The sequence below is a fragment of the Falco naumanni genome, chromosome 3 (genome assembly GCF_017639655.2).
Source record: "Falco naumanni isolate bFalNau1 chromosome 3, bFalNau1.pat, whole genome shotgun sequence".
In the NCBI taxonomy this organism is placed as follows: Eukaryota; Metazoa; Chordata; class Aves; order Falconiformes; family Falconidae; genus Falco; species Falco naumanni.
In genome coordinates this window covers 96,657,937-96,678,476 of record NC_054056.1, presented here as the reverse complement: position 1 = coordinate 96,678,476, position 20,540 = coordinate 96,657,937, and the positions used below count along the sequence as shown (strand labels likewise).

Sequence of the window (20,540 nt, the reverse complement as noted above, 5' to 3'; positions counted from 1 at the left end):
TTGAAAGAAGAATTCCAGGCGATCTAGTCACTTCAAAAGAAAAACTTTCTGGTGTAAATTTGAAATGGCTTTTCAGGCTGCCCTACAGTTGTTTAGAACTAGTTGTTAGAACTATTCTTTCCACACAATATCCCTGGCTTTTCAAGGGACTGCAGATAGTCAACTTGGGTCACACAGTAGGAATGGTGAAAAGCAAAACTTACTTAAGAGAGTTCTTCCTCGGCATCTGTGTGTATAAATCCCAAGCTGCCATTGCTATAATATCACATGGAAAAAATGCAGAGGGAATTTCTAACACATGCTAGATAGGAGGTAACAGTTGCAATTTTTTAAAAATATGTTGTTTCTTCTTAAGTATATCAACTAGGAAAACTGCTAGTCAATAAATGAATGCGGTCAGCTCCTATGTTTCTTATAGTGATTTTAAAATTTCATGAAAATGTCATCAGAAGTCCTCAAAGCTAAATATACGCATGCAATATTTCTCTTACTCTGACTTAGTCATGATTTACTTGCTAATGCTTATTTGTTGCTTTTGTAATTCCACTGTATACATATTAAGTACAGTTGTGAGCATGAATTTGCTTTTCCCACCTAATTTGTGCGTCTGAGCAGTGTTTCCACTGTTTTCCTTGATCTTCAGAATTTTCCTGCTGTGAGCAAGTGGGAAGACTGGTGATGTAGCCCCAAAACTGCTCCTTGACTTTTGACTGGAATTAGTTGCTCTTTATTTTTAACTTCCTTTCCTTCGTCTCCTTCAAGAACAACCAAGAGGAGCTCTACTCTGAATTGCCTATTGGTGGTGTCCTGGTAGTTATTCAGAGTTTATTTTAAAGATTCAATCATGACTCTGAGAATACCAAAAAATTAAATCTAAATGGTAAGATATCTACTGCTGCCTGGATGCTAGCAGGCTCATCAGTTGCCCTAGTGCTGCTATACAGACTTGCTATCTCAAGCCAGGCTAGTTCAGACCCATATGACTTGAACTGAAGCTCAGAAAGAGAAGAACTGACTGCTTCAGGACCAATTTTGTTTTTTGATTGAGACCTGATTTTGGCCTAAAGCAGTGCCAGCTTTGCAGTATCAGTTTTTCCTGTTGAGTGATGCCAATTCAGGGAGAAAGGCCCAAAGCAAGAAAATTACTGTTTCATCCTATGGCTCATCTGCACACTGCTGCAGTGTGGTTAGCCTACTAGAGTTTAGAGCTAAGCTAAGCTTTATCCTTTTAAAGTCACTGGAGACCTACTACACAAATGGTGTTGAGGGAAAGTCAAACATAACTGGAAAGATCTAAATCTGTGCTGAGTTGAAAGTTTATAAAATATCAAGGCAAGCGTATGAGCTTGTAAATAATCCTAATGTCCTACCCCTCTGAGGAAAACATTGCACACCAAGTATTATTAATTTCCTTATTGTTTTCTTACATCATTTTTTTTTATTGGACTAAGTGGGTTTTATAGAGTTGATTGTTAATAAAAAGATCTGGCTAGCATTGTCTTTCTTATCTAAGTAAACAGCATTTGCTTTTTGTACTGACTTTACGAGACTTCTGTGAGCTTTGGTGTTGCTGATATAGGGAGGATGTATGGCCATTTAAAATGAGATTGTAAATATCATGTGACAAAGTAATTTTTCTATCAACACAACCTCAGAGAAGTTTATTTTGTTGTACGAAAAATTAGGCACAGATTGCAAAACAAGGCAAAAGTCCAATGAATGAAGATGGGATCAATTCCAGCCTTTCATTGGTACAGAACAAAGAAACGAACATGAGCAAAGACAGATCTCAGAGTAATCCTGTCTAAAAAAAGCGCCTTTTTATAGAGTAACATGGTAATAATGAGCTAATTGCCACTGTGGTTGGACAATAGCATAATGCAATGACCTTCTTGGATTCCTGTTCCTAGGCTGTTCGTTGTTAAATTTCTAAGAATATTAGTGATCTTTTATTGAGGCCTACACTTTGCCGTATCCCTTTTTGTGCTATCCAGAGGTATTTGACTATCCATGGTATCTATATTTAATCAAATAATTGTTATACATGTATGTGTGTGTACTTATCTATACATAAAATTTACTCTAAGAATTAAGTTCAAAGGTATTTAATCATTAGGCTCAGATCAGGCAATGTGCAACTTCAAAATCAGGTGAAGGTAGGCAGTGTAACTACTTTGGCAGGATAAGCCTGACAATATTTTTTGCTTAGTAAATATATAAGATATTCATGCCTAGCATCTATTGTCTCCATTTTTAAAGATGGAGAAAGGAAACACAGCAAGACTTTCACTGAATATTAGGTGAAGTTTAGGTCAGTCTGAAAGTGTGAAACTCAGACTCTCTAGAGCCCCAGGTGCTGGTTCTGTGCCTTTGCATCTTGAAAGGGCTCAGAAACTTTACTGGGATATCTAGAAGAGGCTTTTCAGTAATGAGTTTCCACAACAAGTTTAATGAGATCGGCTTTGTTTGAATCTAATATCCGCTCACATATGTATGCAAGACAAAAAATAATAATAATACAAAAATAAAATTAGCAGCTGTGCACCTGATTAAGGAAAGTTGCCATATGGTGCTCTTCTCCTCCCTCTCACAAACAGAGATCCAAACCCGAAGTTCTGTGGGAGAACTGGGTTTTATTTAAATCTCAGTCCGGAGGACAGACTCTCCTCATCTCAGAAAAGTGTCAATGTTTTAAGTACTACTGTGTAAGCTAGAATGGGTTAGGGGTGCTCTCTACTCCTGCTGTTAACACTTTGCATTGAAGTGTCTATCTTCCATCTAAACCAACAAAGGAATGATGCTCTGATAAAGACATTTACATTTTTATTCATCCAAAGTCATTGGATGAAAATGAAACAACAATCTAAGAAGTAGCGACAATAATCAGAGACTCATAACTGCTCTTCTTGTTCACCATGTTTGAGGGAGAAGTTGGGAAGGCATTTTCTAGGATAGCGCTCCCAGCAGTAAAACCCAAACAGAAGGAAGAGTCTCTCCTGCTTTGCACACTTAAGTCCCACTTCTGCTCCCATGGCTCCTTATGCATTTTACATCCAATATTTAAGACATACTTACCCCTCTTCAATAACTCTAGAAGAAACAGAACTGATGTTTCTCACCACCTTTTCAGTGGACAAATCTATCCCACTAGATAACAAATCATATTCTTGATTAGCCCTGTGGCTCATGTGTTCCTGCCTGTAGAGCTTCAGTGGGACAGGTGAGAGATGCTCCTTCCCCTCTCTCTAGCTTCAGTGGCTAGGGCTTGCTCCTGGGATGTAAGGATTATGGCTTCATTTCTCCAGTGAACACTGATCCTGTCTCCTCCTTCCTGCATATGAAGCTATTTAGCAAAGGACACCTTCCTCTTCCAGCAATGTTTTATGAAAAAAACCAAGAACATACTGGCCAGATATCTGATGTAGGTAGCTATGTAGAGGAAGTAGTTTTTGCTGTGAGCATCCTTCTCCCAGTGATGTTTGCCTCACAGAGCTACTTAAGCAGAGGCAAGGGAAAGCATTGCAGGCAACCTTCTCTTTCCTCTCCTCTCCTCTCCTCTCCTCTCCTCTCCTCTCCTCTCCTCTCCTCTCCTCTCCTCTCCTCTCCTCTCCTCTCCTCTCCTCTCCTCTCCTCTCCTCTCCTCTCCTCTCCTCTCCTCTCCTCTCCTCTCCTCTCCTCTCCTCTCCTCTCCTCTCCTCTCCTCTCCTCTCCTCTCCTCTTCTCTTTCTCTTTGTCTCTGTCTCTGTCTCTGTCTCCTCTTTCTCCTTCTTCTCCTTTGAGCATTTCCTTTTGCATGTCACTGTCATTCAGGTCAGACATGCCCAGGTCCTCAGTATTTCCTTGCTAGAGCAGAGGTACTCTGTTCAGCATCCCTGCAGCTGGCATGCCTGGCTTTGGGTGTTACAGCACTGAGCATCACAAAAACTCTGTTACTTGCTGGAGCTGGGCTCAGGCTCCTAGCTCATGGTTGTGATTTCAACTAGTTGACGAGGCTCCTTAAGAAAAGGTATATTTAGCATTGCAAGTTATGAAGACTTTTGTGGCTTGAACTCTAAGTTATTCTCCATTCATCACTCAGAGAGAGCTTTGGCAGAACTGGGTTGCTGGCTTGTGCTGTAACTGGTGGAATTAAAAATTCTGAAACTGCTGAAATCCTCTTTCGAGCCCAGCGATTAATAATGTGGCTGCTGCTAACTGGGAGTGCTGTTTCTGTGCCACAGTAAAGAGTCCGGCTACTCAAATACTCAATTAGTCTGTCAATGTGTTCCAGATCTCTGGGCACCTCTTCTCATTCTCTCTTCTGTCTTTGACTCCCTCCACTTTGTTGCATTTTCCAGTACAGATTCCTTGTGCTCAGTTCTGCTCTGGGGCAGGGACAGTGTGCTGTTATAGATAAATTGAAAAATCCTGAATGTCCCCATTTTACACCTGAAACAACAAAGAGATTGACACAAAACATAAGACATTTCTGTATTTTCTGAGTGCACTTCATACAAACTAAACCTGATGTGGAAAGAGATCTGGATCTTTTATTTTTCTTTTTGGTGACACTGATTGTTTTCTTTTGCTGTTTCAGGCTTTATTTAAAAGGTCACAGTGGAACAGCTGGAAAACAGAGTAGCCTGATCTTACATGGTGCTGAATTCAGTACAAAAGATGCTGACAATGACAACTGCATGTGTAAATGTGCTCTCATGTTGACTGGAGGTGAGTACAACTCTGAAAATATGTAGTACATTGATAGGAATCTACTCTGTTTTCCTAAAGCAACCATGGATGAAGTTGCATTCATGGATGTGTTAAGTATTGTGTGAAAATTCCTTTTATTATTTTTGCTCCTATTCTTTTCTGTATATGCATTGTGGTAGTGCCAATACCTCAAGATTCCTATCAGCAGGGGAGGGATTATTCAGAGATGCAGTCAGTATACTTCTGCACTAAAGCTGTTGCAACAATGTCAGTGGCAAAAACATGTTAGTGTTATTGCTGAGGCAAGGAAGACAAACTAAGAGAGAAGAAGCTAAGAGATGAAGAAGGGGGAAAGATCTTTGTGAGAAGTGGAAGAATCAGCCAGAAAAAGAAGAGGGGAAATGCAGGAAAATAGAAGGTAAAGTTTAAGAACAATCAGAATCTGGACTTGCAATATATTGTTTTACTTAGGAGTGTGATTCTGTTTTTCACATAATTAAAATGATTCAGCTTTCTGTCTTATATAAACATAATACATATGACACCATTAATATAATGGCTAAGCCACTCACCTGTGAAAGACTAGACATGTAGCACTGTTCAAATCGTGGCACTTAGCTGTTCTGGAAGATTTAAAACAGTATCTTTAGTGAGCTGAGTCGAACTGCAAAAGGAAAGAAGAGTCAAGGTGGGGGAAAGTACAGAGAAGTGACTCTGTGACATTTTAAAGCACCAAGTCAATCTGACTGCCAGCAAGTATATAATGTCTGACTGGTATTTGTTCCCTCCAGTGAAGAGGAGGAATATCTGATATTATCTCCCAATACAGACACCTAAAGCTCTGCATGAGAGTAAGAGCTTTCTCTGGCAAATGATGCTTATTCCTAGCTTCTGGATGGGCAAGCTCATTTTTGTCTCTAGGACACCACCATTAAAGCAGAAAGCTTAAACTGGGATTCTTTGGTTCAGTGATCATATGTCCAAGAAAAGCCCTTATCTTTACATCTGATCTTCTTTGGAGACACTCCCTCAGTGATTTCTAACTTTCCTGGAAAAAATCCTATAGCATATAACTTCTTCATTATTTTGGATCAGACTGTTAAACTGGTATTATTTGTGGTTACTGGCACTCTGACTGAATCCCTCTCAGACTACATTTAGGCATATAAGAGCCTCTAAAGCTCTCATCTGCTAACAGAAGATGGGTTCCCATCACTGGGAATTTATATCATATGCACAGCCTAGCTCCTCATTCTCTTTTGCTGATTGGAAATGACCCAGCTGGGAAAGTCTTTAAGAAGTTGATTTTTCAAACGTTTCTGACTTCCTCCAGTGATATCTTATTAAAAGCCAGCATGGGAAACTTCTTCCAGTAGACAGGTGATCATACACTACTTTTCCATTTCTATAAAAAAAGAAGCTAACCAGATAGTTCTGGACACACATAATGGGTAATAAGTCAATATTTTAATTAAAACTGTTGACTTTTCCCTTTAGAGACCATGCTAAACTAAAGTGTCTTACTTCCAAGGCAGGTCAGAGTTTAGTGAGAAGCTCCTAAATGTGGTTGTGTCTGTGCTGAAGTGCAGACTCATTCATGTATCTGAGCTGCCTGGAAATACCTCTGCTCCCAGACAGCTAATTCTGGGAGTTAAGGGTTTTGTTTATTTTCCTGCCCTGACTTCTATGGCAGGTCAATGGCCCGCTAAGGTCAGCCTGCTGTTGAAAAACCATTCCACAAGGTTCACATACATTTTGCTGCAGCAGTCTTGTATATCAACAGGAAAACCACATATTGGAATATACTGGTAGCAGATGAAAGAAATAAGGAGGAAGGGAGAGAATGACCAAAGGCTGAGGAAACCACATACAGGACAAATTACTGCAGAGTAAAACAAGATGCAGCTAGCCTTCAGAGACAGATGAGTCTAGCCTTTTGGACTAGACTCTGAGTACTAGTCTTTTGGAGATAGGCTGTACAGCACTGAGCAATTTCTAGTTCTTCTCAAAAAGAAAGACTTTAATCATGCTAGAATTCTCCTCAAACACTCTGCTATGCTTTGCAATGACTTTCTTATTCTTTGAGAAATATCAGAAATTAATTAAATATCAAAACATTTGTTTAGTGAGTAGATTTCAGTTTTGTACCACAGACAAAGACTAATTAAGAAAAGTAGCAATGATAACAGGTTTTGAAAAACCTCTTTTTTTTCCAAAAGATATCAGACTCTGTTAGTTTTGGCAGCATCACAGAGAGCTCTTTAATGATGAATGATATGAAATCTACAGGCAGACTTCTAGCTATCTTGACAGTTTGGGTGAGCTTGTAATCTCTATGAGGTGAACTGAATATATTTATGTCAGGAATAAAGACTGAGATAAGCTGAAGCTCAAGACTGATATGGTCATAGTCAAGGCTGAAAATAAAAATGGAAGGAAAACACACATTTCTCTCTGTGATCTTACTAGTTGTCAGTTTTATTTGGTCTTTGGAAAAAAATATTATTCTCTCTCCTCCTTTCCCTCCTCCCTCTTCCCCAGAATGAGAAATTAAATACTGGGAGAATAATACAGTAGCATCAACAGGGGGTTTTGTGTGTGTTTCTTGTCTGTTCAAGAGCCATGCTATGCTACTTGACTCTATCTTAACATTGATTTTACGGAGTGGCTTCAAAAGTACATGCATGAGCTGGGTTCTTAGCCCCTGTGAACTTTACATGATAGTTAAATATTTTAGTTGCTTCAAAAATGTAAACTAAGCATGCTTAGTTTACTTTAAACGGAGGCAAAGCATATTTATTCAAATAATTTCTTCATTTACACTTAACATTTGTCAAAACAGTAAAAAAAATTTGTATCATGAAAATACCTGTTAAGATGGTATGACATCTCAGGCCAGTAAACTGAAAAAACTGTTATATCCCCATATAATTTCAAGCATTATTCTGAAGGGTACCCCAATGAGCTACATACACTTTTTTTTTGCATGAAACATCACTTAAAATGTAACAAACTGTCACCAGAATGAAGCAGTGAGGAGATGTCCAAAGTGTTTCAGACAGATTTCCAATAAAATAACACTTAACATGTCTGGAGCAAATTCGTAGGCACAAGGCCAAGTTAGAGCATCCCACAAGGATAACACCTGTCAGCTGAGTCCCAGGAATTGTTTGTGCAATTGTTTTCAGTGACTGGAAAGTGACTCATGGTAACTTGGCCCATCATGAAGGAGTCTTAAGGTGATTTGCTTTGTCTTGCATTGGCTGCAGTCTGAGATGTTCACACAGGCATTTACCTTGCTTCAGGTGATAAGTAAGAACACTGCTAAACTTCTGATCCCTGAGATAGTTTGACAGAGTGATGGGGGGAGACTTTCTAGATGTCTTGCTAGGATTGAAACAGCATAAAATTATTGAAATAACTTTTTATATTTTACTGGAAGCACAGGTCCATCCAGCTGCAGTCTCCTCTGACAGCAGTCAGCAGCAGATGCCTCAGTACAGGCATAAATACAATGCAAATAAATGATAGCTCCCCTGAATATTTTCCTAGTATCTTTTGCATCTCAGGGGCTTCTCGAGTCAGAGACAGTTCCCATGTATTTAGTAATTCTCAATGGATTTCTCATCTATTAAGTGAGAGACTGCTCAATGACAATCTCCAACAGTGGTGCACTCATTCCCTGTTCTTTCACTGCTTTTTTTCTCTGAGTGGTGAATTTAAAGAATCTCTGGCAAGAACGGTATGGGGGATTCTTGTCAAGACTTGTAGGGAAGTTCTTGGCTGAATATAGAAATCTGCCTTTGCATTATCCAATCAGAAAAAGCCACAGTTTCTTTTGCATTTTTTTTCGAAACAAAAATTTCAGAAGTAGCAACCTCAGCACACTTATAAGTATCCCACTTGAACACCTTGAAATACATCCACTTCCACAGGAAAGCAACAAATTTTAGGTTTTACACATATTGTTGCTTTCATAAAGAAGTTACTTAGAAAAAATATTCCTAATGTATCAATTATTTTGCCTAACATTTTTATAGAAAAATATAACCGCCATGCAGATACAAAGTGATCAGAATTTTGTTTCATTCTTGAAATACTAGAAATATTTCATTAGACATATGACTAGTCAGCACTTTTAGCAAAATCATTACCATATCGCTATGTTTATCAGAGTTAAGTATGGACAATAGTAATAAAATATTAGGAATACATGAAGAAGTGACTAACTTAAAAATTATTCTGTGATATATTTAGAAGATCAGAACATGGTCAGCAGTCTGCAAGTTTCATGTTATTTTTACATCATAAGAAGGTCCTTATAGAAAAGACTGTGTTATCCAGTTGATATGAAAAGCTAATGCCTTTTTGTCTTATATCCTGACAGCTAAATTCTGGTTTAATCTTCAGAACATCAAGTACGAATTTCTAAGTGATAGTCTGGTCAATCCAATACTCTAATGAATAAAAGAACATGGATCTGGAAATTAATTCCAGAGTCCCTTTCCAACAGAATAAAAGAATATGGGCCTGGAAATGAATTCCAGTATCCCTTTCCAACACAAGGTTATCTGTATCTATTTCTTTCTGTCTTTATATTCATCTTTAAGATTTCTAGAGACAGAGATTCATTCTCATAATATAATCTGTTATTGAGTTTGGCTACACTTATTAGAAAGCTGTGCTTGTTGACTAAACTAATTCTAGGATAATTTAAGTGTGTTTCATCTTGTCCTATCCTTCATCACTAGAAAGAATAGACTATTCCTTTGCATTCCATTGAAAAGCTGATTTCTTCAGCAGCTTTTTTATGAATTTGAGATTGTTAGCAATCTGTCTTTTGAATTCTGGACTAAACAACCTTAAATCTTTCCTCTTACATTCACTTTTTTGGACTCTGTCCAGTAGCTCCAGAAATAGCTTGAGGTGTCATTCAAAACTGCACCCAGTCTTCTAGCATAGAAGTTACCACTGCAAAGTCAAGCAGAACTTAAGTATTACCATCTCACTTCTTTAAAGTACAGAAAGTCAGAAACATTGAAATCTTTCATAAAATAAATCGTTACATCTTTTGAACAATGAAGAATATTTCAATATTTTGCTATCAGAAATTGTTCTTACTGGCTTTGTTGCCAAATGCACTAAATTTTATAGACAAACCTAGAGGGCTAGAAATAAATGTTGGCTTTTCCTAGGATCCATTTATCCCACGAACCCATACAGATATACCGTTCAAACATACTTTGGATCTTATTGAATGGATTGTATTGAACTTACTGAATTTGGAAGTGTTCAGTGAACTCAGGAGGGGGAGCAGAGACATGAAGAAAAGTTCTGCCATCAAATGTGCAGGGTTTAGACACCTGTTCTTTTAGTATGTAAAAGGCAACTAAGAACCTTTTATCAAACCTGAGTGCTCATTAGCAAGTTCCCAACGCACGCTAGATTTATAGTGCACTCATGAATTGACAAGCACTAGGTTACGAACAAATAAATTTACATACGTACATGCTTAATTACAATTTATGCAATAAGTTAAAAAAGGAAAGCTGTTAAGCTTTGCAATATACAATTTTTTATAATGTTGCTTTTGACAAAGATTCTACCATATAAAAAATTATCCTTTTGACTTCAGAAAACCATTATAAAAGGTGGCTGTGTTTTTTTTTCATGTAATATCATTATTCATTTGAACAATTCTCCTTTATTAGGTAGTTTTTTGCAAGAATTTGTGGAAATTATCAACATACATTCTTATTCTGTCACAGATGTAGTACAAGCAGCTGTGAGGAGCTGAACTGTCTGGTGATAGGTGGCTTAAGTAGGCTGAAACTTTCAAAATAAATTTATTTAATGAAAAGAGCTGACATGAAATTTAGCAGCTTCCCAGTGGTAACAGCAACACTAATTACAGACTAAAGCACGAGTTCACAAAACCTGAGTATGGTTTAACTGCTTCAGAAGAGCAGCTGTCTACAGTGAAGATTCATTTTTATTTGTGTAGCTGGACTTTCAAATAACTTATCAATCTATTATCTAAATTATTTTTTTGTTTGGGCAATATAGTTTATGACCTAAGGATATTTATTGCAAACAGAGATAGTAGTGCTGCTTGAACTATACAAATTATTAGAGGTGGGCTAACCTCAAAAGACTGAACTCAGTTCAAATAAGCAGTTAGTGACTTCATGAACACAGCAACCTGAAGAAACTACCTGTGTTTCTGAATAAGACCTCTCTTAACCTTTTTATGAAAGCCGTATCTTCACCTCTTCATTAGTCACTCTAAAATCTTACTTCTATTATTATTTCTCATAATGCCCACGCTTCATTATTCTCATGCCTGATTCTAATATCCCATGGAAAGTATTGACAGAAGCCATATCTGAGGTTAAAATCTTACTACTATTCAGAGAAGACTTGACACTTATTTGGGAAAGCCATTACGTTGTACTGAAAAATAGAATTCTTCATGGGAGGAAAATCATCTGAATTCCAGGGAATAAGCCAACATCTAACTACTGGGTGTCTTTCCTTGGGTCAGACTGTCTCATGGCTCTGGACCTGCTTTATTTGGTGTTTTCTGCAAGGCAGAAAGGAATCTCTTTCAGAAACCTCTGATTTATATTCCCTTACTTCTTCGTAGCTACAAGAAAGTCACTGCTTCCAGTCCACTTCCCTCCAATATACAAGGTGTCTGAAAAAAATGTTTCCTTCATATTCATTCAAAGATGAGGATTTTGGTGTTGAGACACAGAGTAGGAAGTCTTGTGATAATTCCCTGTAGGGAATGAAAAGCTTTCAGAGGACTGCAGGGGAGGATGAAGAGTAATAACCATATGGAAGGGGGGGGGGGGGGGGGGGGGGGGGGCGGGGAGACAGAAAATAAACCCAACTTTTTAATGTAGTACTAGCAAATATCATTAAAAAATCATAGTCTTACTAATAAGAACAGTATAGTGGAGAAATAAAAAGATGCTCATTAAAACACATTTTGAGAGGGATATTTATTTAGAATAAATCCATGATGAGAGACTTGAGAAGGTCTTCAAAAAGTTTTATAAAATTTTGTGTTTCTTTGACTCATTCCATTTTTAATTTACATTTTGTGGGACATCACTGAAAACTTTCTCCCCAAGAAGGCCATTTATGCATCTATTGCTGTTCCTTTAAGTTTAAATAGTAACTAGCGCAGCTTGCCAGGTCTTCATCCCAACACCATAAACAGAACCCAGCTGCATCTGTGTCCAAGCTTTGAAAAATGAGGATTAGATTTTCTCTGTTTAACTTTGTCTTAAGTTTCTACAAGATTACACTATGGTTACAGTAAAACATCAGCTGTACAGCTTTCTCTTTCTTTGGTTATTGCCCCCTTAGGTATAACTCTGTAATCAAAGGGAGGTCAATTGTATCAAAATAGAAGTTTGCCAGAATTTATCTGGCATAAATTCTTCCCTCAAGATTTCATTATGAAGTGTTACTTCTGCAAAAATCCCAATAAGTATTATCCAAAATCTAAGAAATTACTTTACAAGACGAGAAACATAAATTACATGGATCTGAACAGAAAGGAGAGAGTAAGGGCTGGATCTGAAGACTGAACATGGTAAATATCATATCAGTAGTAGTAAGGTATAGTTCAAAATACCTTCATACAATGCATTTATTATAGGTAGATAGAAGGCTAACCACCGAATATGATGTAATTGGAGGATTCAATAGGGCAGTGCACATTGTCTAAAAGGAGATTCTTACAGCTTCATTCCATTTTCAGAAGTCAGAGTGAAACACATGAAATTTAAAATTCTGCATTCCAGTCCACAGTGACATCTGCATAATTCAGTACCCACTCACTAGATAATCAGTTTGCCACTGCTGGTGGTGTTGAAAAAGGTTTGCAAGGGGGTCCTGGGAAGATTACAATGCTGTGATGTGCAGGCTGAAACAACTTTTAAAAATAAAGTGCCATTTAACCACCAAAAGCAAAAGACACCACCTGATCTTTATGATCTTATTTGCCTTTAGACATGAAGGTATATGTTCAGTACAACCCTGTTACATGGAAAGAGGCATAAGGTCTGTGCTAAAGATTCACAAAGCCATAGGTCTTACTATTAAAAAACACAACCAATCAAACCAACCCCCCCACAAAAAAAAAAAAAAACCAGCAGAAATCTTTCTGGCAAATAGACTTCCTAGCCATTGAGGTTAATATAGCTTTTGACATTGGGAAAATTAGTTATTTGCAGTCTGGGCATTCATTTTGCCTTCCTCAGTTGGAACTAAGCATCTTTCTATTACATTACATAGTTACTCTGTAAGGTGTTGGGGAAAAAATTCTACTCCCATCAAGATATGCAGCAAAACTCCCACTACTTTCAGTGGAGTCAGCCTGTCACCTAGTTTATATTTGTTAGTGCTCTATAATCTTGGTGTTGCCAAGTTTCATGTTGTTTAGAGTCTTCCTTAAAACTCTAACTCCCATGGCAATCTAAAATTCATCTTAACAAGAAAAGATCTTGAGAATGTAGACAAGGGAGTTGACTGATTAATTTCATCTTAAAGCAACAATTTAAAATAGTTCTTAAGATTCACACTTTTTCACCACTGACTCCATTTTCTCTGTTGGCTGAAGACATATACATATCTTCACTACAGAAGTCTAAAGGTGAGATGACTTTTTTTGCATACACTTTGCAACAAAACCTATACTTCCAATAAGTTTGCATTTTCTGCATTGTCATGCACATGGTAGAAAAACCTCTGTCATCACTAGTGATATTCTCAAGTACTTGATACATATTTCCAGTTTATTTTCAGTGCTATACTAACAAAGCATTCAGAAAGGTGGAGGTATGGCTCTACATGCATTTTCTTTGCCAGGAAAATCAGGTTGAAAAGTTCCTGAGCTGTCACACATCTTTTTTAGCCTGATTTCTTGGTTCACTACTCCTTCAGTTATGCCAACACAACTGTTCACAGGGCCATTCTCTAAACCAGATTGCTGGTTTTCCCTCAGAAAGCAAAATTCTGTTTGGTTTTTTTTTTTTTTTTTTTTTCCTAAATCTCTTGTTACCTCACTTTTCAGAACAATTTTACAATGCGGCTATTGGAGCAGTGAACTAAAATCACAAGCATCTGGGCAACGCATTTCTTTCCTTGTCTTTCCAGTAGAACAAATTATATGCAATTGCACACAGAATTCAAAGGACTAATGAGTAGGAACCCACATCTTGCTGGGAAAGAGCAGACATGGTAAGGGGAAAGAAAAGGCAGTTGGCAACTTTCTAGGTCTAACTTTTATATCAGCCAGTAAAATTTTTAATATCTTTTTGTACTTAATGGTAGTCAGGTAGCTAGTAATTTTTTGTTACGTGTAAACATGCAAATAAAGTGCCTAAAAAACCCATTTAAAAACATAAATAATTGAATGGATGTTTGTCAGTTTTCTAAGTGCCAGGTGGGAACTTTCTCAGTTTTGAGGTTTTGCAGAGAAGTGAACAAATCCCAAATGTATCTGTGTAAGGACTGTCCTGACACTGCTGACCCAAACATGTTTGGAACATTTCAAGATCAAGATTAGGAGGCTCAAGATTTAATATAGGTTTTTGCATTCAAAATAATAAGATTAAAGATTGCATATCACTATTCTGGCCTAAACTGTACATGCAATGAATATACTTTGACTGAAGCTGGCCATACTGTCACCTAAATGCATGCACACTCAGGTAAGCATGTAAATCATCTATCCATGCATACAGGTATTCTAACTAACTGACAGTGTCCTACAGTGTTGTAATTGTCTTCTTCACTTAGTTCTTCAATTAATTTGCTGAGTCTTTTTTATAAATTTATCATATGTCTTAAAGAGTCTACCTGGCTCCAGAAAGCCATTCTGAATGCTGATTATTTATTACTATAATATTGTAATTGCTATAACAGGCCAGCACCACCGTACTCATAACCCATGTTTGCTAGAACATCTAACCTGAGAGCAAAAAATCTGTCTGAGCAATTTAACAATCACAGTTAAAGCAACAGAAAAGGATTTTTAATAAAATTAAATCATGCTTATGCTGAAAATAACGCAACAAGTGAAATTTGCAAAATATTTATGAATTATAGACTTTTTCTGATGTTTACGTGAGATGGGTGAACTGTAATACTGTCTAAACATGCAAAGCAGTTTGTCTTTGTTGCTCTTGCTTCACAAACTGTCTATAAAACCTGAATGAGTTAAGCTTTAAGTACTTTTCCAACTCCGTAAATACAAGTGTTCATCCTCCAGCATCACTGGCTATAGAAAAGCACAAAAGAGCAAAATAAGAAAATATTAAAATACCTCTCACCATCACACCAGGAGTACTTATGGGCCTGGGAATACCAGAATTTGCAACTAAACCTATAAAACAAAAGTAAAAAATTCTTACTGCCCTTGCAGTTTAACTGTTTATCTTAATGGCTTCAGGGTGGTGGTTTGATGCCTGTGGCCCTTCCAATCTCAATGGGATGTTCTACACAGCTGGGCAAAACCATGGAAAGCTCAATGGCATCAAGTGGCATTACTTCAAAGGCCCCAGCTACTCCTTGCGCTCCACCACCATGATGATTCGGCCCTTGGACTTTTAAAGGCATTCAGCTGTGGATCCTGGAACAAAGCAGGACGACACTGCCCTCAGCAGCAATACTATCACCGTCTGAAGGTAAAAGGTGAAGGGCTTCTTGAAGCAACACATAGGGATGATGCAAAATCGCTTTGTTATCACTCCATAACCCACAAAAACTCCCCAACAGTCACCCCACTTTTTGAGAACTGGAGGCAGCTTCGTTTAGAAGGTGACTGCAATGATTTTCCAGAGAAGAACAGCTGGATCTGGTTATGCTGCCCAAAACCGGTGCTTGTCAGTGGATGTGGGTTTTTTTTGTTTGTTTGTTTGTTTGATTTTTAATAAAAGATGCAAAACCATACCAGATTATGCAGCAACAGCATCACAATTTGAAGAACTGAAATGTATCAACCATGATCTATTGAATAGAATGTTATTCAGCAGTGAAATGCTAACATTATACCCATGAAAGAGGATTACAGAGATACAGAGACACCTTTATTAAAACTCACCTGAAAGCACTCACGGTGACCACTCTAAATATTGTTTTTCCTAAATGAACTGAATTTCAATGGTGGATGGATTTATGTTAATCCCACAGTCAAATAATTTGTGCTAATATTATTTTTCATTAAAGCCTTTAAGGACATGTTTCTCATAAATTAACTGAGTTAAACATATGAAGAATGATAAGGGTGATAAGCATAAATTCTTCAGTTGCTCTGCAGAGGTAAAACAGATAATTGGCATAATCCCTGAGCTAGGATTTATAGTGTGATAACAAAAGTAGCCATGTTTTGAAGTTTTTCTCTTCTTTCATTAAAGGCAGTCTGAATGTCATGCAGAAAAATTAATGGAAGGTTTAAAGAATGTGAAAGATTATCCTAAAGGAAATATAAAATTTTGCGTGGAATATTTCCATCAAAAGTACACAGGAAGGAAAACTGTTAGGGTATATTAAAATTACATAAATGCATAGCTTAAGGCAATGGATTCATTTTAGAGTATCCTTGCATGTGCACAATTTATCATTAATTATTTTACTTTTTTATTACATTTTTGTGAATATCAGAAGCATGCCAGTTCTACACAGTGCTTAGGCTACAACTATAAAAAAATACTCATCAGAACTGTATAGAAAATAAAGATTTGTGAACTTGTAAATAGCATGTTTATATTTCCTGTAATGGTCATTTAATTTGTACAGGCAGCCCAGACCCTATGCAAACGGTGCAAAGCCTCAAAAGGATATAAATATTAAAAGAACTTTAAAAGACTGCTTACAGGTTACTAACAAGTAATTTTGCTGTATTAAAATGTTACAGAAGTGTGGGGCAAGATACACAATTCAACTACTGGAAAAGATAAAGTTCCTGTAATAACAAGCAACAAATTAGCTGGGTGGCCCATGAGGGTATAGAGACAACTCTTTGCATTTACAGCCCCTTGGGATTTAGTCATGAATAAAGTCCATTTGGGAAAGTAGCTTGCAGTCATTCTACTTCTGCTATATATAAAATGAAAAAGTTTACCCTGCTCCCACAGAAATAAAAAATTCCATTCTCATCAGTTAAATTGGGACCAACATGACATGAAGAATCTGCATGTGGTGAGTTTTTTGCTTGTTTGTTTGTTGCTTTGTTTCATTCATTAAACCGTTACTGAGATCAGGCACAGCAAAGGTCTGATTCTTTTTTAAATGATAATGATAACAGAGTAACTGCTTTTATTTTTTGCTTTTATTCCTTTTTTTTTTTTTTTTTTTTTTTTACCAGTTTATTTCTGTGGAATAGAAAAAAAAATGCTTGGATTTTTTTAAACATCCCTTCTTAAAGATCATAAGGCCCCACAGGGTTCTCTGTTTTTGTTACAATTTGATGTATGTTTGGTTTTAAGTGGGAAGTTCTTTGGTTTTGTGTATTTGTATATATTTATATATATATTTGAAATAATCTTGCCTAAGGGTTAATTTGCTGTTTTCTGCTGAACAAGTTACCAAGCTACTCCTTACTCAGCAGTTTCACAGAGCTGTTTTGTCTCAGTTACCAGCAGTTTTCAGAAATTATCTTCATTTATGTGCGAAGTATGTGATCCATCTTCCTCCATATTCTCAAAAGATATATTTTTGCAGATCTCCAAGTTAGGAATGCCGTTTTTGCAGATCATATTGCAAAAGGCAAAACGCATTTAAAATCAAAAGCATGATATTTACTGTTTATTTATCTGTGTTTGAAAAAAATGTGGATTTGGTTTCTTATCCTTTATAATAAAACATTTTAAAAAATTGCAGAGTCCGTGATTTGCTTTGCCTTAAATATACATTTCTGTCACAGGCTGACAACATTTTACAAGCCACCATCTCCTTGTAAGAAATATTAATACATTTCAACAAAGCCTAGGAAGGGAGTGTAATTAGTTTGTCCAGAAATTAATATTTCTAACCTTTCACATCCATATTTCAGTATTTTTATTTGATTTCCCTGATTGAAACCATGGGACTATATTTGTTATTTCAAGTTCAAACCATAAAAAAACTCTATCAATCTTGAAAATAAAATGTTTCTTGAATTCCACAGGCAAAGATACAAATTGAAGTGTAATGCTTGTTTCTTTTGCTTTATGTATTCTTCTACCACCCATTCTATCATGTTCCATGGCACTGATAAATCTCTACTGATCTCTTAGCCAGAAATACCTCTTGCTCCATTTGTATGCCATTTAATGCTACAGGGATTGGTTTTAACATCTCTTTGTAGTCAATTTATCCTCATTTTCTCAGGAATTTTTGCCTTATTGGACTTGTTCATTGTGTTCCTTTGGACCAACCTAGCTTTTTAAATCAACGCTAAAGCTGTGAGGAACTACATAAAAGCACATTTTGCTCCTTAAGTTGAAGATGTATGTACTACATGAATTGAAGAGTTACAAGTCGTAAAAATGGTCTTTGTGGATTTGATTTATATTAAAATGTTGCTTGCCTTGAAAGATCCTAAAAAAGTAGTCAATGTCAATGGTAATAGTAACTTTAACCTCCACAGATACATTTTTATAAAACTGAAATACACAATTTTTTCACAATTCAATAGATGTGTTTTCTGTAGCATATAGATCCTTAATTTTTAATATCTTCTAAGGATGGAGATGTAATTTAAATGCACATTTTGTAAGTGCCCCAGAATGCAGTACTGCCCTATTAGGTAGACAAGTCATCTACATTTATAATCCTCTGTACAACAGGTTCCCAAGACAAGAGTTCCTTAAAAAACCCTTCCAGCTATAATAACAACGTTCTTCTCTGCAGACCTCCAGCTCAAACCACAGTTTTGACCATGCCTCAAATAACCTCGTTTGGAATTGGCATAGCATTCCTCCTTTGGGAAGAACAAAACTGAAACAGCAATCACAATAAGAGCTTAACTCTTTAGGTAGGATCAAGCTTAATTTGCAACCAGACTGTGCTACAGTTCTGCCAAAAGGCATTCCTACCTACCAGCTTTTACACAAGCCGGACAGCTTGAGGAGAGAGGCAGTAACTCCTGCGAATACAGCTGACTGCTGGTGTTGCCTGACTCCGACCTATGTCTGAAGAAAACTTGAGAAAACCAATCAAAATGACCTTTTCTAAATTTTATCTAGAGGAACTGTAATCTCAGGCCAAAAAAAGAAAAAAAAATCCAGAAAGCACCAAAAATGAAATAAATGAAAAGAGCTGATTCCAGCAGGAAGGGAGGATTAAGGGATAGCATGTGGAAGGTAGAGGAGCAAGAGCAGGAAAGAGAGAAGGCAGGGATATGGGAGTGTAACGAAAAGAGGGAAAAGGCAGACAGGGAAGACATACTTGTGAGACATACTCGTGAGACATAGCAGCTCCACATTTCCTGTGCCATGTCTGGCACACAGTGTAAGAACTCCCTTCTCCTCCAGGAGTGGGTTCAGACACAGAGGGGGGTCTGCCCCCCTCTCCCTGGCTCCTCCTCGTATGAGCAGGAATCTAGGGGTCTCATTTGGGTTTGTATGCTTTGGGGGTGTTGTTTGCATGCTTTTTTAATTTTTGCACAGGGATCAATTCGGTATGGATCTTTTAGAAGACAAGCTACTTTTGGTTATGTCAGGATGCTCTGTACCAAGTCCTTTAAAAACTGAAAAGTTCCTTTAGAAAATGCTATATTCTGTTGTGTGAATTTTAAACACTGATAATGAAATAGAACCCACACCCATGCAAAATCTTCTGAAATTAGAGTCTTTATTCTTCCACTAGCTAAAATTTCTGTTGGGAGCAGACCTTATTCTCCATATAAATGGTCTGTGCAATTTTCCAAACCAGTGAGTTCCACTGAAGAAAATTAAAGAATGGATATATACTCTATATAAATATGACCCCCCCAAAACCACTGATATATTGAAGTACATGAAGGCCTAGCTGTCCTAGTAGAGATAATCTTGAGCTCCAAAGTATTACCATAAATTTTCTCTATCATTATGCTTCTTAGCTTTCTCTCACTTTAATAGCACCCTTGTGCCTCCTTTCAAACTGCTGGCAGTGCTTGCCTTCTGCTGCCTGGAAGTAGTCACAGGAAGTCAAGTGCCACATTTAACAAACCAAAGACCTTCAGATGCTTGTGATCACAACCACATCACCTGTGGGGAGAGCAAAGTAGTCCCCGCCAAACCATGGGAAGGTACCTTTCTTGACAGTCATTTGCTCTGCAAGGCCATGGAGGGAAAAATCGGCACATATGTACACAAAGGACCTTCTTTCTATTTAAACAGAAATTGAATACTTTGCCAGGTCAGCCCTAGGAGCCCTAACAGGCCTCCAGAAGAGTAACTCATTGTCACCTGCTTCAGCCCAATAGAAAAAGGAGGGAGAAAAAAACTCTGAAACAAGGAAAAGGAAAATTGGAGAATCTTGATACACTGAGATAGGTAAGAAAGAATTGAAAAACTGAGAAAATGGCTGTTATAGGATAAGACAGGTAAGAATGCAAAGCAATCATACTAATGAGCTAAAGGCAAGGCCAGCAAAAGAAGAAAGTCAGTCTGATGAAAAGATTATGTAGAAATGACAAAGATGAAAGCACAGGAAAAGGAAGAAAATTAAGAAGAATTAGGCAGAGGAATCTGTTAATATATTTATTAAAGGATAAATAGCGTTCAATTAATTTTAAAAAGCCTAAAAGGAACACTGTCACCATTTAACTTTCTGCTTTTATTTAATATTTACAGTGCAATGGAGATACATTG

General features: G+C 37.2%; 1 protein-coding gene across 1 annotated transcript in view; it reads left to right on the top strand.

The window, feature by feature from the left end:
• ANGPT1 (angiopoietin 1) overlaps nt 1-16,573 on the top strand; it is a 170,796-nt gene extending 154,223 nt beyond the window's left edge. The window contains exons 8-9 of the mRNA XM_040587931.1: nt 4,577-4,707; nt 15,158-16,573. Of these exons, the coding sequence (XP_040443865.1) occupies nt 4,577-4,707; nt 15,158-15,318 (292 nt within the window). The 3' untranslated portion in view covers nt 15,319-16,573. The remainder of the gene's footprint in view (nt 1-4,576; nt 4,708-15,157) is intronic.
• Nucleotides 16,574-20,540: the final 3,967 nt, after the last annotated feature.